Below are 26,626 nucleotides of genomic sequence, written 5' to 3' on the forward strand. Positions count from 1 at the left end.
GACACTGAGGCCTAGCTCTGAAGGGCATTGCTGGGCTGGCCTCCTGGGGATTAGGAAAGTGTGGTTCTGGAAAGGCATGTGGAAAGCATTCGGCTATCCAAGGTCAGGTCCCCTGTGCAGGGTCTCTCCAGTCCTTCACCTCTTTCTTATCCCCCCTACCCATCAGTCCTTCTACCCCCTCCTCATGTGAAACTAATGAACACAACAGCTTTGGTCTTGTCAGTTCCATTTACAAATCTTCACTGATTCCTCATCCCCTCAGAATTAAATCCATCACAGCTTAACATCCCAGACCCTCTATACCCTGCCTGTCACGTGCCTTATTGGGTCTATCTTCTGTGCTTTATGTATTCCCAGATCTCTTTGACACCCTCTCCATCCCCATCTCCATGATGTCTCTTCTGCTGGAATACCATCCTCTTCCACGTTTGCCTGTTGAAGTTCTCTTTATCATTCAAGCCTTGTGTTCTTTGTCACCCACTTCTTCAAATATTCAACAAATCGTCATTACTTCTTCTATTCAGTCAGGTATCTGTGTGTGTGTCTGTGTCTGTGTAATATAGCGTAGTGTAGTATACTGAAGCTTAAATTCAGTGCCTGGGTACTGTCCCATCACTTCCATGCTTCTACTTCTAGCTGTTTTATTGGTTAATTGGAGATAAGAATCTCAGGGACTTTCCTGCCTGGTCTGGCTTTGAACCGTGATCCTCAGATCTTATCCTCCTGAGTAGATACATTGACAGGTGTGAGCCACCAGCGCCCAGCATCAATAAATACATAATGAACTCCTTAGACATACCAAACATATGGGACAAAGTGGGGAACAAGCATTTGGGGGCCCGTTCTCATGGAGTTGGGGTTCTAAGAGGGAGACAAGTATCCATTCAGCTTGTTGCACAAATAAAGGAATAATTGCATGGAGAGATAATGCCATACAAAAATTAGGAGCAAGAATTTGACCTGATTCGGACATCCCAGAGAGACACCATATTAATCAAAAGGATGGGGTTGTGAGGTGGGGATAATGAATTGGCCTTATGAAGAGTCCCAGAATCAGAGAAGCAAGGAAATGGCCAGTGTGAAGAAAATGTGGGCAGTATATGTATGTTACAATATGAGGGAGGGGTGAAATGCAGAAATTGTAGCAGGAGAAGATTTGGGTCCTGACCTAAGAAGAAATTATGGAAGGAGTTAAGCAGGGAAGGGATGTGGCTCCTGCCACCATGTATTTCATTTCACTGACATCTGCCCATGGCATATTTTGCATCATAAATAGTTACACACACACACACATGCCTTCCAACACCATTTTAGATCATATATTATTCGAGGAATGCTTGACTCTTGGCATTCTGCACAGCAACTAATGGGTGCTCAGCAAGATGTGGTCAGTGAATACATAGCATAGGCATTGGAGTCTACACAGCACAGTTGCTGGAGTTCTGGAATGCAAAGCACTCCACAGCTGTACCCTTGCCCTACTCACACCACCCATGGAAGGGGCTCAGAAGCCTGGAAGCAGCAGGCAGTGGTTCCAGAGCTGCACCTCCAACTTCCTGAAGGTGGAGCCTGAGCTAGAGGACACTTCCAAGAAATGCACAGCAGCAAATGACGTAGGATCTGAAGGATAGGTTAAAAATGGCAAAAGGTTGCACTTGGGTGGAAGGAAACGGGTAAGTAGTGGAGGAGGGTGTCAGGGAACCATGAGAGAAGGCCTGAGTACAAAAAGGACCTCTGACAGGAGAAGAGGAAGATATATTGGAAAGGAATGTCATAGAACCAGGGGATCATTGCCAAAATTCAGGGCAATTCTCAGAAATGTCTAAGATTGAGAACACTGTTGTCAAAAAAAAAGTGTGTGTGTGTGTGTGTGTGTGCACGCACGCGGGTGCATGCATGTGCATGTGTGTATGCACGTACATGTGCCAGAACTGGAGCTTGAACCCAGATCCTCACACTTTGGCTCTGCCTTTTTGTTCAAGGCTGGTGCTCAACCACTTGAGCCACACCTCTACTTCCCTTTATGCGCATTTGTGAGATTTGGCCAAGTATATTTCTCTGTGCTACTCCAGATAGAAGATAAAATGATGCCATGTCAACTCCTCTAAAATTACTGTGTTATCTGTAACAGACTCTCTCAGTAATAAAGATGGTATAGCTATGAGCTATATGGGAACACTCGTTTCCTCTCTCTGGGTCCCTGTCTCTCTGTTCCTCTCTTACTGCATCCTATAAGCTTTTCCTGTCACATCTTTATCCTGCTTAGACACAGTACAAAAACAAAGCTACAATCATAATCACCGCTTCTTGTTCTGTGCGCCTGACAGGTGCTATTTTTGCTATTTAATATTCGCTTCTTTCTTTGGCCTTCAACTTCACCTGTTGAGGCTTCATCCCAGGGCCAGAAGTGATGGACCTCTCATGGACCCAGCCCATACTCTTTGTTCCCCCAGCAAGGAAGGAAAGGGAGGCTAACTAGGGAATTGCTCCTCCCCTCTCTTCCTCCATACCTCCAGACCCCTCCAACAGAGGCCCTGGTGCTGAATAGGGGATTGTTCTGCTTCTTGCTTGTGCCTCTGAATGTTGATGTTTTGGGTCATTAAGGGGCTTGGAGATGGGGTGGAGGGTGGGTTATGACCCTGGCAAAGGCCTGAATAGCCATTGTTCCTTTTCTTTCCCCCCTTGAATGGGATCCTGTCCCAGTCTTGGTGTCTCCCTCTGGGTTGGGGGAAGGGGGGGCGGGTCAGAGGCCAGTGAAGGGAGCCTTTTCCCACCGGCCTGGATAGATGGAGCTTAAGCTGACAGATGCAGGAATGCCTGCATCGCCAGAGCCCTCCCCAGCCCTCTCACTCTGTCCTGAGCCAGACCTCCTTTGCCTTGATGTCGATGCCAGCAAATGAGCCCTGGTGGGCAATGTGCTGGCTTCCGATATGGGGGTGGAGAGTGGAGAAATGGGTGATAGTTCCCTTAGGAGCTTCGTTCTCTTCTGATGCTGCTAATTCGTCTCTGCTGTACCAATACCCTGTAATAACCCTGGCTCCTCTTCCCAGTCCTACGGGGAGACCGTGTTTCTGAGTGTTGGAGCTTTGGGGATGAAAGATCTTAGACAGTTATAAAATTATCCTCAAGACCATTGAGAAAGGTGACTGTCATTGACGGAAGATAGAATGGAGGGAATCTGTGAGTCTTCTCCTAAGCTGATTTCCTTTCTTCTCACGGTGATGCGTCTGGTTTGGGAATTTCTATTTTTATTGTCTCTCTAAAGAGTCGCTGCCAACCACAAAGAGCTGCTTGGTGGGCACTGCCTCTGGTCAGCTCTCCAGAATGGGAAGCAAAGTTAGACCCCTTTCCTCTGGCTCCCCACAGCCCTGTGTTTCCCCCCACAGCCCAGCCCTTTGGCCCTGGGTATTCAGAAGGGATATTTATGAACATCTACTATGCATGGGGGCGGGAGGGGTCTTTCCACGCCATCATGTAAACTCCAGGGCTTGCACATGAATCCAGGTAACTGGCATGTACAGATACATGCTTGAAGAATGAATAAGGGGTCACCTGTGTTTTTTGGTTTTTTTTTTTTTTTCTCAAAAGCCCTAATAGGAAGGACTTATTCTCTGTTTTTCTCACGGGAGACGGGTGGACGGAGGGGTACTGTCATTAGCTAGTAGGGAAATCCATTTGGTATGCTCCCAGCTCCAAGGTAAGAAGTGCTTCTCACCCAGCCAACACGGTGGTCTCCTTCCCAGACTTCTTGCCCTGAATAGCTCGACGGGTTCTTTCAAGGCAGGAATGAGTCTCATTGCGAGGCTGGAACCTCTGTAGGTGGGCAGGAAGATATTCAGCACGGAGCAGGCCTCCTTAGACGTTGGTCTCTTCGTGCAACACGGTTCCCCGTGGTTCCAGGCTGACCGCTCCTCTGTCCACCTCTCAGGAACCCTGCGTCCTGTCCGCCGCAACTACTATGACCCATCTTCGGCCCCGGGGAAGGGCGTGGTGTGGGAATGGGAAAACGACAACGGCTCCTGGACGCCCTACGACATGGAAGTGGGCATCACCATCCAGCACGCCTACGAGAGGCAGCACCCCTGGATCGACCTCACCTCCATCGGCTTCAGCTATGTCATCGACTTCAGCACCATGGGCCAGATCAACCGGCAGACCCAGCGCCAGCGCCGGGTGCGGCGCCGGCTCGACCTCATCTACCCGATGGTCACCGGGACCCTGCCCAAGGCGCAGTCCTGGCCGGCCAACCCGGCCTCGGCCGCCTCGCCCCCGGCTCCACCCTGCTCCTGTCCACAGTGTGTGCTGGTGATGAGTGTCAAGGCGGCCGTGGTCAACGGGGGAGCCCTGCAGCCCCCCCTAAGCCGCAAGAACGGGGCTCCCTCCGCCACGGCCAAGCTGCCTCCGCCCCCCGGCCCGGGAGTCAAGCCACCGGATGCCACGGGCACCCTTCGAGCCCCGCCCAAGGCCCCCGCGTCGCAGGCGACCCGGCGACAGGTGTCCAGCGCAGCACCAGCCGGGGCAGCCGCGGGAGCTGCGGCCGCCGCCCCTGCAGCCAGCAGCAAGACGGGACGGGTAGCCCTGGCCACCTTGAATCGGACCAACCTTCAACGACTGGCCATCGCGCAGTCCCGAGTGCTGATCGCCTCCGGGTAGGTGCTCCCAGTGCTGATCGCCTCCGGGAAGGTGCTCCCCTGGCCGCCTCCGAGCGCTCCCTCTCTCCAGGGACAACCTCGGGCTGACCCTGGGGGTCACAGAGCGCAGAAGGAGCTACTGCCAGGATGTGGGGTCCTGGTCTCCCGGGGCTGAGCTCCTGGCCACGTTGGGGAGCAAACGTGGAGTGGGAGCTGGAGGGTTTCACAGCTCAGCCCCCGCCCCAGACCCCGGGTCTCATTGAGATTCTTGTGTTCACCGTGTGATCCAGGGCAAGATCCGTCACCTCCTAGAACCCCAACCTCCCCACTTGTGAAAGCTGGTCATGGCACCCTTGGTAGAACCCAGGGAGGGGTCAGGAAATTCCTACCCAGGAAGTCAGGACCAGCAGCTTGAATGCTCTCTTCCCACCCCGTGCCGCTTCAAGGGTTTTTGTCATTCCATCCGATCCTTACTGGATGTAGGCATCCAGTAATGTAGGCATTGTTAGCTCGCTTTATAGAGGAAGAAAGTTAGGGTGCACTCCCTCAGGGGCGCACAGCTCATCATCCATCGGCAAGACTGGGATTCAGACTTTAGCAAGTGTGACACCATATTCTGATTCAGCAGTGCTTCTCTACCAAGTGTGGACCAGTGTCGAGATCCGGTGAGCAGGTAGTGCAATGAGGTCTAGGTTCTTTGCATGCATGAACTCAAGCTATTCCAGGGCTATGATGAGGCTGGAGATTCGATTAATGTGTATGAGATACATATACATATGTGTGTGTGTACACATATATATACATATGTGTGCATACCTATATGTATACATGGGTGTATGTATAATATATGATTATATATTTTATAATTATGTGTGTGTATACACACACACGTAGTCCTAGGGCTTGAACTCAGGGCCTGGGGACTGTCCCTTAGCTTTTATGCTCAAGACTAGCACTCTACCCTTTGAGCCACAGTTCTCCTTCAGCTCCCTTTGGTGGTCAATTGAAGATAAGAGTCTCAGACATTCCTGCCTAGACTGGCTTCAAACCACAGTCTTCAGATCTCAGACTTCTATAAGAAGCTAGGATTACCTGTGAGTCACCTGGGTCTGGCTAGCTTTCTCTTGTTCTTGGTCTTCCTGACGTGATCTCAACCAAGTCCGTTCTTTGCTGGCAGCAGCTCCTGGCTTCTTTCCTAAAACTCACCCATCTTCCTTAACTCTGAATGGGGCCTGGGTCTGCCTTCTGGCCATGCACTCAAGTAGTTAGGATGGTTTAAGAGTTGAGTTCTGGAGTCTGGTCTTCCCCTGGGCTGCCCTGAGGAGATATCATTGATATTCAGCTGGCACTCTGCAGAGAGGCTGAGCACTGGGGAAGGAAAGGAGGAAGATCCATTGCAGAGTAGGAGGAAGATTAGGGTGGGAGCAGGAGCCTCTGTGCCTGCCTTTCCACTGGGATCAGCCAAGCTCCATTGTTGTTGTGTGTCATATCTGTCTCCTCAGATTTGCCTTTCCCACCCAAGGTATTACTGTGGAAGGAGTGTTCACCCTTGACCGCATACCTCTCCTTTGCTCTGAAGCAAGCATCAGACACAGGCACTTAACTCACAATTGTCCTTTCTATCAAGGGCCACACAGCATGCATGTTACAGAACCAAGGACAGAATCCAGATTTGATTCCCTGGTTCACTGTCTCCGCTGAAGCCTCATGGAATGTGAGAACATTCTTAATTACCAGACTGCTAATCAGATGAGCTGATAGAAGTATTTGGAGAGAAATGGACACCCAAACCATGCCACCGTGTAGTTTCTTTGAACAACCCTGCAGCAGCATCCTGGGAACTCTCAGGGAGTTCCAGGGTGATCACTGGCATGCAGGGGAAGTTCAATCCCTGACTGCCTGAGCTTGAATCCAAGCTCCTTGTGGTGCCACTTAGAGCAAGTTTTGCCTTCAGTGCTCTCATTTACAGGAGAGTGTAATAACCTTCCTTCGAGGGTGGTCACGGATTCAATGAGACATTCAGTGCATAGACTTAGCACAATGCACGACACATAATAATAGTTGGGTGTTCGCTGTTGTCATGGTTAGTATGGTGATTAACAGGTATCTATTGAATATACATTCTAGTTATTAAATCAACTCAAAGCTGAGCAGGTCTGACACACCACTTCATTTCTGACACCCTTGACAAATGCGATCATGGAGGGAGACACCCCCAGATCACTTTGAATTTCAATGAGGGAGTCCACCACGCTTTATCTGTTCTTTGGTTCCCTCTTCCTGCCAATAGAATGGCTGGAGAACAGAGTGGAGGTCAGGACAGTTGCAATTTCAAAAGAGCAATAGAAAGCCCTTGTTTCTTTCCTCTCTATTTTTCCTGACAGGGGAGCCCCTCTCCCCCCCACCCCCCAGTCTAACCCTCTTATCTTCCAGCACTTTCCTTTTCACCTCTCCCACTTCCCTCACCCCCTTTACCATCCTCTCTTCCAGCCTTTCTTGGCATTTAATTAGCGTGTTTCTTCCTTTGTCTGGCTTTGCCATCGACCTTCTGTCGTTCAGCCTCTCCCTCCTCCTCTTTCTGTCCATGACCTCTTCAAGCAAGTTTCCCACGGAAAAATAAGTAAGACCGGGAGGGTGGGATGAAGAGAGGGACTTGGGGGACTGAGGAGGGGGGGGGGGGGCGGGGACACAAAAGTTTCTGTGAATTATTCAGACCCAGGCAGGAGATTTCTAAAGAGGTGGAGGGCTGTGCACTGGAGTGTGGCCATCGCCCCCCTGGCCCTCTCCCTGAGTCCAGTTTCTCCATCTCCAGCTAGGCCTTGCTTGCCTTAGAGACCAGACCCTTGTCCTGCCAAGGAGTTCCTGGGTTGGTGCATAACTCAGACAAGGATAGCCTGGCACCATGATGCCTGCAGGGATCTTCTCTCGCCCTCTGCCCTTTTTCTTACTACCTTGCCAGCCCTTCTCTTTTCGCAGTTCTCTGTTTCATCAGTGGAAGTTAACGCTTAGACCAACCATTCACTGAGAACAGACCAACCAAGCAGGATGAGGAGGAATCTTCTGATTAGCTAACAAATGGATAGGCCAGAGGACTTGGGCTGAATAGAGTTGTCTGGATTCAAGAAACAAGCCCTGTCATTGGGCTGCTGTTTTCTAGGAGGACTCGGGCTTGTATAGCTGGGATCCCAATAGGGGATGATGGATCAGTGAGAGGGATGGTACTTCAGGGTTTATTTACACAACCAGGAAACGTGGGGGAGGGATGGTCCGGTGTTATCAACGGGGCAGTTAGTTCTGTGCCTAGTACTCCACTCTGCGTCTTACACTTGATACTTCTATCCTCAAGACTCTGGAGAAAAACAAACAACAGAAAAAAAATCACCTAGTATATTAAAGCAGGAAATGGTTGAGTGGAAACCAATGTAGTCCTCTGACACTGGAGAAACAGAAGTATAAACAGTCACTGAAATTTGTGTAGGGTCCAGCTGTTTACAAAATATCTGGCCTAAATCCTCACCAAAGACCCCTCCAGGGAGCAGACTTTCAGGGTAATCTGTTTATAGCTGGAGTAACTCTGCTCCTGGAAGGCAGAGAGGCTGGGCAACTCTCCCAAAGGCACAAAGCAAGACAGGGCTGAGCTGGGTTCAGATATTCCCAGAAGTTTACAGCTCCTTCCATTACACTCTTCTGTGTCCCCTGTAGGGACCAACACCTCTCTTGTCAGATAAGTTGATCCCACAGGTCCTCTGTGTTTCTTGCATGTCTGAGGTCCCAGGAAGGCCTTCCCTTCCCTCTCTCCAGAATTTTCCCCACACCCCCACAGTTCTTGGGCTGCTTTGGGGACGAGTATTTCCTGGTTGGCCGAATTGGGTGTGGAAACCTGCCAGTCCAGTTTGTGGGAACAAAGGTGGCTTTTGTCACCCAGATCACAGCTATTTATCAGTTGGACTGGAGGCCTTGAGGTGGGAGAGAGAGAAAAAAGGCAGGTGAAATACCGGTCGATATATACTGCCCCCTGGTGGGGAGCCAAGAAACTGGCTCCAGAAGGCCAGATCCTCCCTTCCAGCCTCCCCAGATAGAGGTAGAGGAAATTGTGGCTCAGATAAGTTGCTTGACTGCACCAGGAGCTGTCGGTAGGGTTGAGAATCAAATCTGATTTTCTTTATTATTTGCATGTACTTGACCCAAAGGAGGGCAGGCCTAAGAGTGCAGAATTGAGTCCATTCCGCTTTCTTTCTTTTTTTTTTTCCTGATGGGTCTTGTTTTAAATGCAACGTCTCTTCCTGCACATCTCAGTTTTGATTTATCCAGGGGACAGTTTCAGGAGGAAAGTAGCTTTTGATGGCCTTTAAAGACTAGGGACAAGGGACTTTGGCAGGCTAAGAATAGCTGAAAAAGTTCCCAATTGGGAATGTGGGAGACAGATAGACTCCACTGCTCAGCCAGAAAGTCCCATTGCAGCCCTGTCCTTGCGTGGCAGCGGGTTAATTCGTCATACTCTGAGCTGCTGTAGGAAGGATAGGGTGTTTTCAGAGTGATGTAAACAGTGAATAGGCGTTGTGACTCTGGAGCCAGATTTTGTGACTTCAGTCTTCAGCTGTGTGACCTTGATCACCTCCTTGACTATAAAAATGGGGTTAATAGTAATACCTTAGGCATAGGCCGTTGGGTGGACTACATGGGTTTAAGTGTTTTGAGTTGTGAGGCTTGTTCATGGTTGTGTGTGTTAGTGGTTATAGCCCATCAATGAAGGTATAGGTTTGCCACTGCATCACTCAGATAATCCAGCATAGTGTCCAACACAAAGTCAGCATCAATAAGTACTTCTGAAATGGGCAAAGAGCTCCTTTCCTCCCTCCCATTTCCCAGCCTCACTCTACCCCTAGAACAGTTCTCGCTTCTCAGGCTAGCTGGCTCCTGGAGACATCTGTGACCAGATCCACTAGCCTCTCCATACCAGCTGTGGGAGGCTGGGTGGCAGATGGGATGGCGCAAGCCCCAGCCCCATGAGTGCCATATTTTCCCAGTTAACGCTGTGGGCGGCCCGGCCTTTCCCAGGCAGCTGTGCGGGCGCCTCTCCAGCCTGGCTAGAGTTCCTGGGGAGAGGACACAGAGAGGAGGAGCCTGGGCCTCTATTTATATGTGTCAGAGGCAAGGAGAAGTGACAGCTGTTCCAGCAGTGGTTTCCAAATGCAGCGGGGGATTAACAACATCTGCACCCTCTCGAGAGCAGAGTCCTGTGCTCCACTAGGGAGGATTCTGACCTCTATTGTAAAACACCTCTTAGGTTAGGTGCTGTTGGCTCACGCCTGTAATCCTAGCTACTCAGGAGCCTGATAGCTGAGGATTTGGGTTCAAAGCCAATCCAGGCAGAAAGTCCATGAGACTCTTATCTCCAATTAACCAGCAAAACGCCGGAAGTGGAGCTGTGGCTCAAGTGGCAGCATGCCAGTCTTGAGTGAATAAACTAAAGCACAGCTTCTAGGACTTGAGATCAAGCCCCAGTACTCACACACACACACACACACACACACACACACGCCTCTTTATTTATTTTTACCTTTTAAAATTGTTATTATAAAGGTGATGTGCAGAGGGGTGACAGTTACATAAGTCAGGTAATGAGTACATTTCTTTTTGGACAACGTCACCCCCTTCCCTCGCTCTCTCCTAGTTTTTCCCTCCCGTCCTCACCTATAAGTTGTATAGTTCCATTTTCAACACAGTGTCTGGTAAGTACCACAGCTGCAGCTGCCTCCTGTTCAAATAAGGATTGAATGCCTGCTAGTTCTAGGCTCTGAACAAAACATTAGTATTTGCCTTTTAGACTTTGAATTCTAGAAGAGGAGATAAACAGCAGCAACTTATTTTAAAAGACCATAACTTCCATGAAACATAATAATGACTGAGCGCTGGATAGAGTGAAGGCTTGGGAATCCAGGGTGAGGTGAAGGGGTGGTGATAGTGTGAATAAGATGCTGTCAGGGACCTCACTGGTAGATGAGGTCTGAGCCTTATCTCCTCTCAGTTAGAGGGAGCAGCATGGGCAGGAGCTGAGGCAGTTGGGTGCCTGCCACGCAGACACAGTGACAGCCAAGTAAGAGGTGAGTGGCCACAGGGACATGATGGGGTAAGGAAATTAGGGTGAGGGATGTTTCACGGATGGCACAGAGCTGTAGAGATCTTGCTAGGACTTTGACCCCAAGTGAACTCGATAGGAAGTGACAGTCTGATTTGGCTTTTGAGGAGGTCGCCTCCCACTGCTTTGTGAAGAGCGCACTGTGGTTCAGGAAGTTCTGACTTCACGTGTCATTAACCGTAACGCGTCTCCTCCTTCCACAGAGTTCCTACTGTCCCAGTAAAAAACTTAAATGGATCCAGTCCTGTCAACCCTGCCCTGGCAGGTAAGAGCTCTGCTTACAGGAATGAAGCAAGCAGTGGGCAGGTATAAATGGGAGAGAAGATGAATGCAAAGCGAAGAGGCAATTTCAGGATTTGTTGCAGGAAGAGTTTTTGGGGGGGGGGGGGGGGGGAAGGGTTGTTAGAGCTGAGCGTGCTGTTTTAAGATGAGCACGTAGAGAAGCCATGCCTGGGGAGGACTCTGGTGGAAAGGAGGAGAAGCAGTGAGTGGAGAGGGAGGGATCTGCGGAGTGTGGCGAGCTGGTTCTCTCATCCATCCTAAACCAGGCCCCACCCCTTCCAGGAATCACTGGGATCCTCATGAGCGCCGCTGGATTGCCTGTGTGTCTCACCAGACCACCGAAGCTGGTCCTCCACCCGCCCCCTGTCAGCAAGAGCGAAATCAAATCCATCCCCGGAGTTTCTAACACAAGCCGCAAGACCACCAAAAAGCAAGCTAAGAAAGGTACCGGCTTCTTCTTCCTCTGAGGGGAATCAAGCCAAGAGGCAGAGACTTGGGCTTCCAACCCTGGCTCTGCCTCCCACCATTTAGGCAATAAAGTTCTGCATCTGCGCAGTGGGCTTCGCCAGTAGATTGTGATGGTTAGGCCCCGAGTGGACTGTGTAAGGAGGAGATAGAACCACCTTGGAAAATACAACTATGTAGCACAACAACACAGAGACATATTAAGGATAGTGCAGAGAAAGAGATGGCATGTTCAAAGAGAAAGATCACATTGACTTCAGCACCAAAACACTGGCTTCATATCCCGACTTTATCCCTTGCTAGTTAGGTGGCTACATAGAACCTGCACATATTCTAGCAGCCATCGGGCTATTACTCCCACCTTCTAGAACCACAGGGTTTTCTCTCCTTAGCTTTATGGTTGCTCTTTTATTTGTTGCTAGAACTGGTTACAAAATGATGTTCTCATCCCTTCAAATCCTCACTTTGCAGCCTTTTTTTTTTTTTTTTTTTTTTGTCAGTCGTGGGGCTTGAACTCTGGTCCTGGGCGCTGTCCCTCAGCTCTTCAGCTCAAGGCGAGCGCTCTACCACTTGAGCTACAGCGCCACTTCCAGTTTTCTGGTGGTTTATTGGAGATAGGAGTCTCACAGTCTCTCCTGCCCGGGCTGGCTTTGAACCGCGATCCTGAGATCTCAGCCTCCTGAGTAGCTAGGATTACAGGCGTGAGCCACCAGTGCCCGGCTTAGCCTTTTTTTTTTTTTGGTGAAGTTTAAGTCAGGTCATGAAAATGTTAAACTTAGCCCAGGACCTGGCTAGTGTAATAAACTTTCAATTAACTGCAGTTCCATTCTTAAAAGAGAAACAGGACAGTGGGTGGGAAGTGCCCGCATCTCAGCCTTTCGAAGGGTCTGTCGCATGAGCCACTTCCTCAAACCCTTGCCCTACTTTTCTAGTCTGTTAAAATTTCACTTCTTAAGTGAGTCCAATTGCCTTGCTCATAGTCCGACAGGAAGTGTCAGGATTTTACACTTTCCCACTCTTCCTGATATTATTAATAGCACATGCCACCCTTATCTGGCAAAGTGCTTTAAGGGCTGTACATTTATGAGCTCATTAGTTGTCAAAGCCCAACCTGGAGTTAGATGCTCTCCATCTTCCTGGTTTTACAGATAAGAAAAGGGAAGCTCAGGGAAGTTAAGAGAGTGAGTCAAGGTGGCACTGATCTCTTTTCCTCTGTGACTCCCGGAGTGCTGGTGTGACCCCATTTTCTGCCTTCAGACAGGCCTCCGTCCTAAGGCTCCAGCCCCTGAAGAATTCCCCAGATCCTTGTAGCCTGTCAGGATGCAGCTGCTGGATTCCATCTGCTGGACAGTGGCAGCTTTTTCCAAAAGCCAGAAGCACTGGCCTGAGGTCCTAACTTTCTGACTACCCAGAAAGATAACCTTCCACTACCTGTATTTTCATTCAAATTCTTAAAGCCAGTTGCTGAATGAATTGTTCCCACTTCTGCTTTGAACTTGGTTCTAACTCTCCTCTCTAGCACACAGAGGATGAGAAAGCTAGTTGATTCCTTCAGTCTACTTTGATGACCCAATCATTCTCCTGTGCTGCAGGTAAAACCCCAGAGGAAGTACTGAAGAAGTATCTGCAGAAGGTCCGGCATCCACCAGAGGAGGTGAGTGCAGGAGGGTGAGGCAGGGCGGGCCTTCATCACCCATGAGCATGCCCCCATCAGTTTTCTACAATGTAGAGTGGGAGCAACTTCCTGGACAAGCTGAAACCCAGGCTCCAAGACTAACAGTGAAGAACAGCACTATGTCAAGGCACAGAAACTCACTTTAAAATAGTCAATTCAGACTGGTGGTTCTTAGCCCAAATAATTTTTCTCCTTGGCCATGTCTGGAGATACTTGTGGTTATAGCAGTTGTTGAGGACTGTGGTTGTGATGTACACTGAGGAGGACTGTGGTTGTGATGGATGCTGAGGAGGACTGTGGATGTGATGGTTGCTGAGGAGGACTGTGGATGTGATGGATGTTGAGGAGGACTGTGGTTGTGATGGATGTTGAGGAGGACTGTGGTTGTGATGGATGTTGAGGAGGACTGTGGATGTGATGGATGCTGAGGAGGACTGTGGATGTGATGGATGCTGAGGAGGACTGTGGTTGTGATGGTTGAGGAGGACTGTGGTTGTGATGGATGTTGAGGAGGACTGTGGTTGTGATGGATGTTGAGGAGGACTGTGGTTGTGATGGATGTTGAGGAGGACTGTGGTTGTGATGGATGCTGAGGAGGACTGTGGATGTGATGGATGCTGAGGAGGACTGTGGTTGTGATGGATGCTGAGGAGGACTGTGGTTGTGATGGTTGAGGAGGACTGTGGTTGTGATGGTTGAGGAGGACTGTGGTTGTGATGGATGCTGAGGAGGACTGTGGTTGTGATGGATGTTGAGGAGGACTGTGGTTGTGATGGATGTTGAGGAGGACTTGGTTGTGATGGTTGAGGAGGACTGTGGATGTGATGGATGCTGAGGAGGACTGTGGATGTGATGGATGCTGAGGAGGACTGTGGATGTGATGGATGCTGAGGAGGACTGTGGTTGTGATGGTTGAGGAGGACTGTGACTGTGATGGATGTTGAGGAGGACTGTGGTTGTGATGGTTGAGGAGGACTGTGGTTGTGGTGGATGCTGAGGACTGTGGTTGTGATGGATGCTGAGGAGGACTGTGGATGTGATGGTTGTTGAGGAGGACTGTGGATGTGATGGATGCTGAGGAGGACTGTGGATGTGATGGATGCTGAGGAGGACTGTGGTTGTGATGGTTGAGGAGGACTGTGGTTGTGATGGATGTTGAGGAGGACTGTGGTTGTGATGGATGTTGAGGAGGACTGTGGATGTGATGGATGCTGAGGAGGACTGTGGATGTGATGGATGCTGAGGAGGACTGTGGTTGTGATGGATGCTGAGGAGGACTGTGGTTGTGATGGATGCTGAGGAGGACTGTGGATGTGATGGATGCTGAGGAGGACTGTGGTGGTGATGGATGTTGAGGAGGACTGTGGTTGTGATGGATGCTGAGGAGGACTGTGGTTGTGATGGTTGAGGAGGACTGTGGTTGTGATGGATGTTGAGGAGGACTGTGGTTGTGATGGATGTTGAGGAGGACTGTGGTTGTGATGGATATTGAGGAGGACTGTGGTTGTGATGGATGTTGAGGAGGACTGTGGTTGTGATGGTTGAGGAGGACTGTGGTTGTGATGGATGTTGAGGAGGACTGTGGTTGTGATGGTTGAGGAGGACTGTGGTTGTGATGGATGTTGAGGAGGACTGTGGTTGTGATGGATGCTGAGGAGGACTGTGGATGTGATGGTTGTTGAGGAGGACTGTGGATGTGATGGATGCTGAGGAGGACTGTGGTTGTGGTGGATGCTGAAGAGGACTGTGGATGTGATGGTTGTTGAGGAGAACTGTGGATGTGATGGATGCTGAGGATTGTGGGTGTGATGGTTGTTGAGGAGGACTGTGGTTGTGATGGATGCTGAGGAGGACTGTGGTTGTGACGGATGCTGAGGAGGACTGCGGTTGTGATGGATGTTGAGGAGGACTGTGGATGTGATGGATGCTGAGGAGGACTGTGGTTGTGGTGGATGCTGAAGAGGACTGTGGATGTGATGGTTGTTGAGGAGGACTGTGGATGTGATGGATGCTGAGGATTGTGGGTGTGATGGTTGTTGAGGAGGACTGTGGTTGTGATGGATGCTGAGGAGGACTGTGGTTGTGACGGATGCTGAGGAGGACTGCGGTTGTGATGGATGTTGAGGACTGTGGTTGTGATGGATGCTGAGGAGGACTGTGGTTGTGATGGATGTTGAGGAGGACTGTGGATGTGATGGATGTTGAGGAGGACTGTGGTTGTGATGGATGCTGAGGAGGACTGTGGATGTGATGGATGTTGAGGAGGACTGTGGATGTGATGGATGCTGAGGAGGACTGTGGATGTGATGGTTGAGGAGGACTGTGGTTGTGATGGTTGAGGAGGACTGTGGTTGTGATGGTTGAGGAGGACTGTGGTTGTGATGGATGTTGAGGAGGACTGTGGATGTGATGGATGTTGAGGAGGACTGTGGTTGTGATGGATGCTGAGGAGGACTGTGGATGTGATGGATGTTGAGGAGGACTGTGGATGTGATGGATGCTGAGGAGGACTGTGGATGTGATGGTTGAGGAGGACTGTGGTTGTGATGGTTGAGGAGGACTGTGGTTGTGATGGTTGAGGAGGACTGTGGTTGTGATGGATGCTGAGGACTGTGGATGTGATGGATGCTGAGGAGGACTGCGGTTGTGATGGATGCTGAGGAGGACTGTGGATGTGATGGATGCTGAGGAGGACTGTGGATGTGATGGATGTTGAGGAGGACTGTGGATGTGATGGATGCTGAGGAGGACTGTGGTTGTGGTGGATGCTGAAGAGGACTGTGGATGTGATGGTTGTTGAGGAGAACTGTGGATGTGATGGATGCTGAGGATTGTGGGTGTGATGGTTGTTGAGGAGGACTGTGGTTGTGATGGATGCTGAGGAGGACTGTGGTTGTGACGGATGCTGAGGAGGACTGCGGTTGTGATGGATGTTGAGGAGGACTGTGGATGTGATGGATGCTGAGGACTGTGGTTGTGATGGATGTTGAGGAGGACTGTGGATGTGATGGATGCTGAGGAGGACTGTGGTTGTGGTGGATGCTGAAGAGGACTGTGGATGTGATGGTTGTTGAGGAGAACTGTGGATGTGATGGATGCTGAGGAGGACTGTGGTTGTGATGGTTGAGGAGGACTGTGGTTGTGATGGTTGAGGAGGACTGTGGTTGTGATGGATGCTGAGGAGGACTGTGGATGTGATGGATGCTGAGGAGGACTGTGGTTGTGATGGTTGAGGAGGACTGTGGATGTGATGGATGCTGAGGAGGACTGTGGTTGTGATGGATGCTGAGGAGGACTGTGGTTGTGATGGTTGTTGAGGAGGACTGTGGTTGTGATGGTTGAGGAGGACTGTGGTTGTGATGGTTGAGGAGGACTGTGGATGTGATGGATGCTGAGGACTGTGGTTGTGATGGATGCTGAGGAGGACTGTGGTTGTGACGGATGCTGAGGAGGACTGCGGTTGTGATGGATGTTGAGGACTGTGGTTGTGATGGATGCTGAGGAGGACTGTGGTTGTGATGGATGTTGAGGAGGACTGTGGTTGTGATGGATGTTGAGGAGGACTGTGGATGTGATGGATGTTGAGGAGGACTGTGGTTGTGATGGATGCTGAGGAGGACTGTGGATGTGATGGATGTTGAGGAGGACTGTGGATGTGATGGATGCTGAGGAGGACTGTGGTTGTGATGGATGCTGAGGAGGACTGTGGTTGTGATGGTTGAGGAGGACTGTGGATGTGATGGTTGAGGAGGACTGTGGTTGTGATGGTTGAGGAGGACTGTGGTTGTGATGGATGCTGAGGAGGACTGTGGTTGTGATGGTTGAGGAGGACTGTGGTTGTGATGGTTGAGGAGGACTGTGGTTGTGATGGTTGAGGAGGACTGTGGTTGTGATGGATGCTGAGGAGGACTGTGGTTGTGATGGATGCTGAGGAGGACTGTGGTTGTGATGGTTGAGGAGGACTGTGGATGTGATGGTTGAGGAGGACTGTGGTTGTGATGGTTGAGGAGGACTGTGGTTGTGATGGATGCTGAGGACTGTGGATGTGATGGATGCTGAGGAGGACTGTGGTTGTGATGGATGCTGAGGAGGACTGTGGATGTGATGGATGCTGAGGAGGACTGTGGATGTGATGGATGCTGAGGAGGACTGTGGTTGTGATGGATGCTGAGGAGGACTGTGGTTGTGATGGTTGAGGAGGACTGTGGTTGTGATGGTTGAGGAGGACTGTGGTTGTGATGGATGCTGAGGAGGACTGTGGTTGTGATGGTTGAGGAGGACTGTGGTTGTGATGGTTGAGGAGGACTGTGGTTGTGATGGTTGTTCAGGAGGACTGTGGTTGTGATGTACACTGAGGACTGTGGTTGTGATGGTTGTTCAGGAGGATTATTGTGATGTTTGAGGAGGACTGTGGTTGTGATGGTTGTTGAGGAGGACTGTGGATGTGATGGTTGTTGAGGAGGCCTGTGGTTGTAATGGTTGTTGAGAAGGACTGTGTTTGTACTCTGAGGAAGACTGTGGTTGTGATGGACGCTGAGGAGAACTGTGATTATGATGGATGTTAAGAAGAACACACCTGGCATCTAATAGACAGAGACCAGGGTTACTGCTAAATACTGCACAGTGCCTAGGTCAGCGCCTACCACAAAGAATTACCCTACTGAGAACGTCAAAATGCTGAAATTGGAAAAGCTGTTGTCAGTTTACTCAAATAGCAGTCTGTTCAGTACATTTGGAATATAATTCTTTCATAGACATTAGCCTTAAGCAAAACTTGCTAGTGCACCTTATCAACAAGCCATTGAGCTGTAACACCTCTGCACTACTAATAAACTGTTCAACAAAGTGAATACCAGGAAACTGAATCATGTTTGTGGAGGGAGAAGGGGAAGAGGTCAAAAGAAGACAGACAAATGGAAGGGTAGGCATACACGGTGTACATTCAGTGTGCATATGTGAGAATGGATCCACATAAACTGAGGGTATGGATGAGGTTGGAAAAGCGGGGATAGAACCATGGAAAGGAAGACTGATCAAGATGCATTGTACTCATAAAATGATTTGTTGAATTAAAACCCCTTTGTACGTCTGCTTAAAGAATAACAACAATAATAAAAAGAAGTCGTTGGAGGGCACCAAAGAAGGACAGACTGGGTGTGGTGGCTCATGCCTGTAATCTCAGCACCCAGGAGGCAGAGGATTGCAGTTTGAGGCCAGCCCAGGGTGCCCCGCCCCATCTTAACAAATAAACCAGACAGTGTGCCAATCTATGCTAGCAAGCCATGGATAGGAGGATCTCAGCCATCCCCCAGCAAAAATGTGAGACCCTATCTAAAACCTAACTAGGGCATGGTTCAGGTAGAAGAGTGCCTACCTGAAAAGCACAGCCCTGATTTTAAACCCAATACCACAAGAAAAGAAGGAAAAGAAACAGGGACAATACTTCATCGTCACCAAGAAGCGTGTAATATAGCTGATGGGCCCAAGTCAACACATTCCACAATCAGGAATTATTTCAGCAATTTCCCGATTTTGTAAAGTAAGAAACATTCCTAAAAGCACACCCACTCTGAGTTACTGGGCTATCTGGAAACCACTCATCTGACCGCTACAATCCTGAGGGAACCACCATTTGCTGGCCACCCAGGCTGAGCGAGGGCTGACAGCCTCTCTGTTCTCTTTGCTCTGCCCCAGGACTGCACCATCTGCATGGAGCGCCTCACAGCCCCCTCAGGTTACAAGGGCCCACAGCCAACCATCAAGCCTGACCTGGTGGGCAAGCTGTCCCGATGTGGACATGTCTACCATATCTACTGCCTGGTGGCCATGTACAATAACGGGAACAAGGTTAGTGCCGCTCAGTGAGGCCTGCTGGCCCCAAAGCTGGTCTGTGAAGGATCAAGAGCGTGGAGTCCCTCCTCGTTCCTACCCTGGGGTGATCTGGGGAGTCTCACAGACAATACAGAACGGCACGGCTGAGCAGGGGCTATTATCCCCCAAATCGCAGTGTTAAGGAAACCTGCCTTCTCTGGGTCAGCTTCCCCAATCTGTACATTGGGTATGCTGGTCTGAGCGGAGGTGAACGTCTCATCCATGGGGATTCTGAGGAGAGTACCCCGGTCTTACAGCCTATGGCTGGGTAAAGTGGGTCCCCATCCAAGAAGAAGGTATTCTCTTATCACAGCGCTGGGCCCAGGGTGTGTGTTCACGCTGGTGTGAAAGGGTTCACGTGGCCTTTCTCCGGGCTAGCAATCTAATGGTGTTACATTCTAATTCGTTTTCCTCTGGTAGCTTCAAAAGTACTTCTTTCTTTGTGCTTGCTTGCTTGTTTGCTTTTCTTCTGTCATACTGGAGCTTGAACTCAGGCTCTAGGCGCTGTCTCTTAACTTTTTTTTTTTTTTGCTCAAGGATGGCATTCTACTGCTTGAGCCACAGCTCCACTTTTGGCCTTTTGCTAGTTAATTGGACTTTCCTGCTTTGCGCTGGCTTTGAATCTGAATTCTCAGATCAGAGCTTCCTAACTAATTAGGATAATAGGCATAAGCCAACAGCACCCAGCCTTAAAACACTCCTGATTGGCCTTCCAAAGGCATTAAAGACTTGTGAATGTCTACCTGTCTACCCGGTAATCTCTCGGCCCTCAGCGCTCCCCTTTCCCCCTTGGAGGATGGGAGAGCTGTTTGTCTCCACGAGTTGACACTGATCCCCATTCAGCTCTCAGAGAGACTTCCTAGGTGATGATTTTTCTCTTATGATGTCTGCCTGTTTCTGCATTATTGATTTAGGTTCTTTCCTATGCCTAGTGTAACCTTCACTGCCATTTCCATGAATTCGAATCCTACTGATTTCTCTAGGCCAAGCTTATTTCACATCCAAGTCTACAATTTTTCTTATATCCCTCTCAACTTTCTACTTATCCAAGAAAATATCTGTCTTTAATTGAAGGGCTGTTCTTAAGATCTCTTGCTAGTGGGGGGGGGGGGGGGGGGAGGGGGGGGAGGGAGGGCAGGGAGGAGTTGGAGTTGAGCAGAAGTAAAAGAGGAAGCAGACCGCACTAGGCTTCTGAGTTAGGAGCTAAATGATGTTGGGCCAGACTATTTGGATCCATCAGAGTACATTTTCCATCTGTGAAGTGGAGATAAAAAAAAATAATACCAGCTGATAAAGCTGGTATTATTATTATTATTATTATTATTATTATTATTATTCAAAATGAAATCTCTTTGTACTATGGCTGTATTTTCCCCTTTCATCTTTATGAACCCTTTAGGATTGATGTTCCCAAAGGTCCCACCTTGGGATCTTTTTTAAATTATTATTAATTTTCATTTTACAAAGCAGTTTATGAATATAATCCCCCTTGATCAATTTCACCCCATCAACATCCTCACCCATCCCTCCCAACCTACCTTTTCCCTCACTTGTCTTAATTGTATAGGTTATACATTGAATTCTTTTTTTTTCCCCTGTCAGTCATGGGGCTTGAAGTCCAGGCTTGAACTCTTGTCCCTGAGCTCTTTTGCTCAAGGCTAATGCTCTACCATTTTGAGCCACAGCCCCACGTCCAGTTTTCTGGTGATTAATTGGAGATAAGAGTCCTCACAGACTCTCCTGCTTAGGGTGGCTTCGAACTTCGGGCTTCAGATCTCAGCCTCCTGAGTAGCTAGGATTACAGGTATGAGCCACTGGCGCCCGGCTCTCCATTGAATTCTTGGCTGAATTCTGTTCTTCTCTCCATTCGTCTACCCTTCTCCCCTTGACCCCATGCCACTTTTTTCAAATACGTGTTTCCTGGTATTTATTTCATGGAACTTTGACTTTGCAACATTGGACTCTTTCTCAAGTTCCTAGGGATGGAGGGTAAAAGTCTGGATCCTGTGCTCAGCCCCGGACTGATGGCTTTTGTTGGAACCTCTGGTGTTCAGAGGTTATTTTGGATTTAGAGGAAGTTCCTGAGCTCATTCATTCCATTTTGGATGACTGAATTCAAGAATGCCTAAGTAACTGGTTGCATTTGTGTCTGTAACGCTTCAGAAATGTTTCCTAAGGCATTCTCTTTTGTTCTCCTTTGCCCTCAGACTTTGAAGTGCATGTCTTGATGTTATCAAACAGACTCAGAGAGAATGGAGGGACTCCACCAGAGGTCATGAAGAGAGTTAAGGCCACCACAGAGAATGGAATGCTGTTTTCAGAGGGAGAGAGAGTAGTTGCCCTGAATAGGAGCCATTCCTCTAAATGAATGAAAATGTCCTCAAAAATAGCTCTACCGAGGAGCTCTGTCTTCCTGAAGAGAAGCGGGTAGCAGTGAGGGCTTGGCTCCTAGCTTTCTACTGAAGTTGCTCTAAGCCTTCTCCGGCTCTGCCCCCACACTGCTTTTTGTTTGTTTGTTTGTTTGTTTCTGTTTTTATGAGTCTGGGAATCGGATTTGCTGTCCAGATCCTGCCCCGATTCTCCCCTCTCACCAGGTGACACCAGGTCCTGCTGTGAAAACCATGACGCTTCACATCACTACCTCCAGAATATGTTAGTCACTTTTCATTGCTATGACAAAATACCTGATAAAAATAGCTTAAAAGAGGAAAGATTTATTTTAGCTCACAGTTTCGGAGACTTTAGTCTTTTTTCAAGAAGGAGAGGAAGAGGGAGAGGGAAAGAGAAAGAACAGGAGAGAGAGAGAAAGAGAGGGGCTGTGGACAAGATAGACCCTTCCAAGGCACACTGCCAGTAACCTGCCTCCTTCAACAATCCCTGCCTCCTACATCTCCACAACTTTCCAATAATACCATCAAATTATGACTCTATCCGTAGTTATGTCCACTGATGAGGTCAAAGCCCTCATCTCCAATCACTTCCCTACAGCCCATCAACTGCCATCCAATCCTTTACCGCACAAGCTCCTGGATGACATTCCAGACTGAAACCATGGCAACCCCTTGGGCCACTAACAGAGTTGCTGGGGGGGGGGGGGGGGAAAGGGGGGGTTGGGCAGAGCAGATCCACTGGAGTTCTAGCTCTGGCTGGCCGCAAGCCCTTTCATCTTACTGTGCCTGAAGTCTCTTCTCTATAAAACAGGCTTGTAATTCCTTCCTAGTTCCTATCAGAAGATGAGGCCTAAATAAGAGAACATGAAAACTGTAGCACAAGATTTGAAATACTGCAGTTATTCCCTCTAGCTATTTATCATCACCCACACTTGTAAGCCAGTTTATAACTTTTCAAGGATTATTTTTCTAGAATCGTCTTCAGTTATTCCAGTACAGTGCCCAATTTATCTTTCTGAAGGAGTAACTTCCAAACCTGTGTAGGCATTTTGTCCTTCCATAGAAATCATCAAATACTGAGAAATGCCGCCGCTGCTAGACACCCATGGATTATCTCATTTAATTCTTCCACAACCCAAGGACACAGATACTATTATTATCCTTGTTCTGCAAGGAAACTGAAAAATAAAAGAGCTAAGGAGTATATCCAAGGTCACGCAGCAGGTTAGAATGACAGAACTGAGAAATCCAGGAAGCTTGACTTTAAATGTTATATTCCAAACTCCTCTCCCATCTGTTTCAGTGGACCTGGTGTGGGGTCAGACATCTTTATTTTTAGAAAACTCCCTAGATAATCACGGCTCCCAGATACTTGCTGTCTGTTCCTCTCATTTTGGGAGTTAAATCGTGATTCCTGAAGCAGGCTCTCTGTCCTGCTTAGCTGATCTCCTCATTGGGAACATCTCTCTTACGTCCCATAGCTTGAATTGTGGGTTATTTGTGCATTTTTTTCCTGTTACTTTGGAAAAGGCAGAAACGGGCCTAACTGTCTGGACAGGGTTTGGGTGTATTCTTCAGAGGGGTGCATATCATCCTTCTGCCCTTGATCATTGTGAGCTGGATGAGAGGTGATCGCTAAAGCCCTTCTCCAATCTTTCTGTTTTGGGTTTGCCTCCTTAGGATGGTAGTCTGCAGTGTCCAACCTGTAAGACCATTTATGGGGTGAAGACAGGCACCCAGCCTCCCGGGAAGATGGAGTACCACCTCATCCCGCACTCTTTGCCTGGCCACCCAGACTGCAAAACCATCCGGATTATCTACAGCATCCCCCCTGGCATTCAGGTGAGATGGCCACAAGGCTTGGCTTGGATTGTTTGCAGGTAACATGTTATGCCATGAAAAGTCTCCTTCCTACTCTTGTCTGCCTTCTGCGGGGCCCAGCTCCCCGCACTCACCCAACATACATACATACACACTATTGTTCTTATTTTCTTACGTTTCCTTCCAGGATTCTTTGTGCACAGGCAGCAGAGATTGCATCCACCCCTCCCATTTTTACACAAAGAGTGGCATTTTTGGTGCATTGTTTTACACCCTGCATTTTTCAATGAACAATGTAGTCTATAGCTTCCCCCATGTCCGTATAGAAAGAGCTTCCTCATTCTTTCTTAGGCCTGCGTAATAAACCGTTGTATAAATAACTCAATTCCCTCCCATTTGACATTCATATGTATTTTTCTAATCTTTTGTTATAATAAATAGTGCTGTAATGAATAGCCTTGCACCCACACAAGTCTATCGGTAGAGATGTTTTTAGAAGTGGAATTTTTTTTTTTTGGTTGGTTGTAGGGCTTGAACTCTGGGCCTGGGTGCTGTCCCTGAGCTCCTCAGCTCAAGACTAGCACTGTACCACTTGAGCCACAGCACCACTTCCAGAAGTGGAATTCTTTTTTTTAATTATATTTTTATTATCTTTAAGTAGTTGTACAAAGAAATTACCATTCAACAAATCTGTTTAAGGATACAGTGCATCTTGATCGATGTCGCCCCTTTCCTTAGAAGTGGAATTCTTGGCTGAGCAGTTATTTACAGTTTGACTTTGACAGTTACACAAGGCTTTGCTTTTTGGATTTGGAAAGACAGTCCTAGGGAACAAATCTGAATAATCTTCCTTCCTACAAGTAAATGCAACCAAGTCCCTCTCTTCACACAGTGAAGCTTTTTCTAAAGTTCTGAATATTCTAGGATGCGGACTGGATTCATTTCTTCAGCCTATATCTATTAGTTTGGCCTCTTTTACTCCCTCTTACTTGAATTCTACGAGTTTTGTCTTTTACCTAACAAATACTTGAGGGTGAATTGTGGTGTAGGCATATTCCTGGTACTGAACACCGTACAAACCACACAGGGCTTGATCTCTGAAAGCTGAATTCTAGGGAAGCTGGGAGGTCATAAAGTCAACAAATAAACAAGGTAGTTCCAAAGAGTGGTGTGATGAGGAAATAAAACAGGAAGGTATGATAACCCATAAAACAATTGAGAAACACACGATTGCTCGTTGTGGGGAGCAATCAACTGGGAAGGAGAAAAAGATAAATAACTTCACCAACTAACCTAGACCAAAAAAAAAAAAAGGAAGAAAGCAGATGTGCTGCAGATGCCCGGATGAGAGGGAGTGTAAACAAAGGGAAACACAAGGCCTTCCATGTCCAGTGAACCTGAGTTTCCATTCCTGACTGAGTCATCGTACGCTGGAGACTTGGACAGCTGCCTGCTCATGCTGAGCTGGGTCTGTTCACATGTACAGCTGGGAACAGAAGGAGTGGGGTGGGGTGGGAGAGACCATCGTTGTATGCATCTTGGAGTGCTGGACACAGTCTGAAGAGGCGTGGTACTTGGTTGCCTTCATTGTTTGAGGGCTTAGGTGCACCTGTCTGGAAGGGAAAAAGAGACATGGTGTGGAGAGCTCTGAAAGATGTGAAGAAATGGAAAGGATTTTTAGTTGGAAGATTAGAAAGTGGAGATGGGGAAAGGCAATGAGGAAACATTCGAGGCTCGAGGCTTGCTAAGGGGGTAGAGGGACGGAAGTATGATGGGAATGTAGGTGACTAGCAGTGATTGAAAGGGGCTGTAGTCAGGTCACAGGAGGCCTTGAGCACTGGCAGGCATTGAGGAAACCCTTGAAGAGCAGGTGTATGAGTAGGATTATGAAAGGTCACGTGATCAGGAGTAGGCTTTAGGAGAATTGGCCTGACAAAGCCCTGAGAAGGGAAAAGACAGATAAGGAGACCAGGGGAGCAGTCTAGGCCTCCAGTCAGTGGGTTGAGTGTGTTTGGTTAAGTGGAACACTCCTGAACAACCAATTGACTGACCTGGTTTCCATTAGGCTGTGCATTGTAGGAAGCAAAAACATCAGACTCTGATCTAAGATTCAATCCCCAAGACCTACAACTAGTTAACAGCAATCAAGATGGATGAAAATAGGAAAACTGGCAGAAAGAGAATGAAAGTAGACTGTATTGATTGACAAGCACAAAGGTCTGGGTGGGATATTCATTGAGGAGAGGTAACCTTTCAGGCCTCCAAGGCAAATGATCAGAGATCCTCCCCTGGGGTGTGGAGGGGATGTCTGCTGCCTCTGCAGAGCCCTGACTCCTTGAGGAATGCCTGTATTGGGGGGAATGTGTGTCTCGATGCAGACTTAACTGCTGAGAAGCAGTAGCTAGACGCTCAGTTCTGTGTCCCTCAGAACTCTGAGGGTCACGCGAATTTGAGCTTCTGAGAGGCTTTGAGACTTTCGAGCACTGCTTCCCCTGCAGAGAACAAGTCCCTAGAGCAAAAGCTCTGGGCTGCACCGAGACAGAGTCGTGACCGCTCTACCTGGCCACCTGCCCAGAATACACAGCCTGGCTGGGTCAGTGCCAGGCAGAGTTTTGAGTTGGACACATTACCACAACCACCCCCCGACAGGAGAGAAGCAGTTGGAGCCGTGGCCCAACTGAGTGCCCTCACGGAGGTGGTTTGACCAGCAGCAGCCCTGTCTAAGGTGATGCTGGACGATCTGCTGCGGTTCCTCAGGACTGGGAAATCATCACTGTCAGAGCCCGCAGCTCCAAGAAGACATCCCTTCTTTCAGCTTACAGGGACCTTTCTGCTCTCTGAGAACCACACCACACCCCCCCTCTGCCCCTTGCATTTACCCTCTTCATTCAGCTGGTCAAATTATAAGCGATCTTGAGCTGTAGGATTCAAATCCAAACCATACTTTAAAAAAATTAACTTTGGAGCCGGGCGCTGGTGGCTCACGCCTGTAATCCTAGCTACTCAGGAGACTGAGATCTGAGGATCGCGGTTCAAAGCCAGCCCAGGCAGGAGAGACCATGAGACTCCTATCTCCAATAAACCACCAGAAAACCGGAAGTGGCGCTGTAGCTCAAGTGGTAGAGCGCTCGCCTTGAGCTGAAGAGCTGAGAGACAGCGCCCAGGCCCAGAGTTCAAGCCCCACGACCGACAAAAAAAAAAAAAAAAAAAAAAAATTAACTTTGGGCCGTTTTGCACAAGAAAGAATGAAAATACTGTGTGCTCTAAGTTTTGTCATCCACTTGTTCAGCCCGAATGCATTTACTGATCACCTGTGGGACGGTTTGTGTCAGAATTTATGCCTGACATTAGT

General features: G+C 48.7%; 1 protein-coding gene across 1 annotated transcript in view; it reads left to right on the top strand.

The window, feature by feature from the left end:
- Positions 1-26,626, top strand: part of Dtx4 (deltex E3 ubiquitin ligase 4) — a 41,431-nt gene that overhangs the window by 4,760 nt on the left and 10,045 nt on the right. Inside the window, exons 2-7 of the mRNA XM_042676115.1 lie at positions 3,929-4,649; positions 10,974-11,035; positions 11,335-11,496; positions 13,110-13,171; positions 18,887-19,039; positions 23,134-23,295. Coding sequence (XP_042532049.1) covers positions 3,929-4,649; positions 10,974-11,035; positions 11,335-11,496; positions 13,110-13,171; positions 18,887-19,039; positions 23,134-23,295 — 1,322 coding nt within the window. The remainder of the gene's footprint in view (positions 1-3,928; positions 4,650-10,973; positions 11,036-11,334; positions 11,497-13,109; positions 13,172-18,886; positions 19,040-23,133; positions 23,296-26,626) is intronic.

The sequence above is a fragment of the Dipodomys spectabilis genome, unplaced genomic scaffold (genome assembly GCF_019054845.1).
Source record: "Dipodomys spectabilis isolate Male_0828 unplaced genomic scaffold, ASM1905484v1 ptg000030l, whole genome shotgun sequence".
NCBI lineage: Eukaryota > Metazoa > Chordata > Mammalia > Rodentia > Heteromyidae > Dipodomys > Dipodomys spectabilis.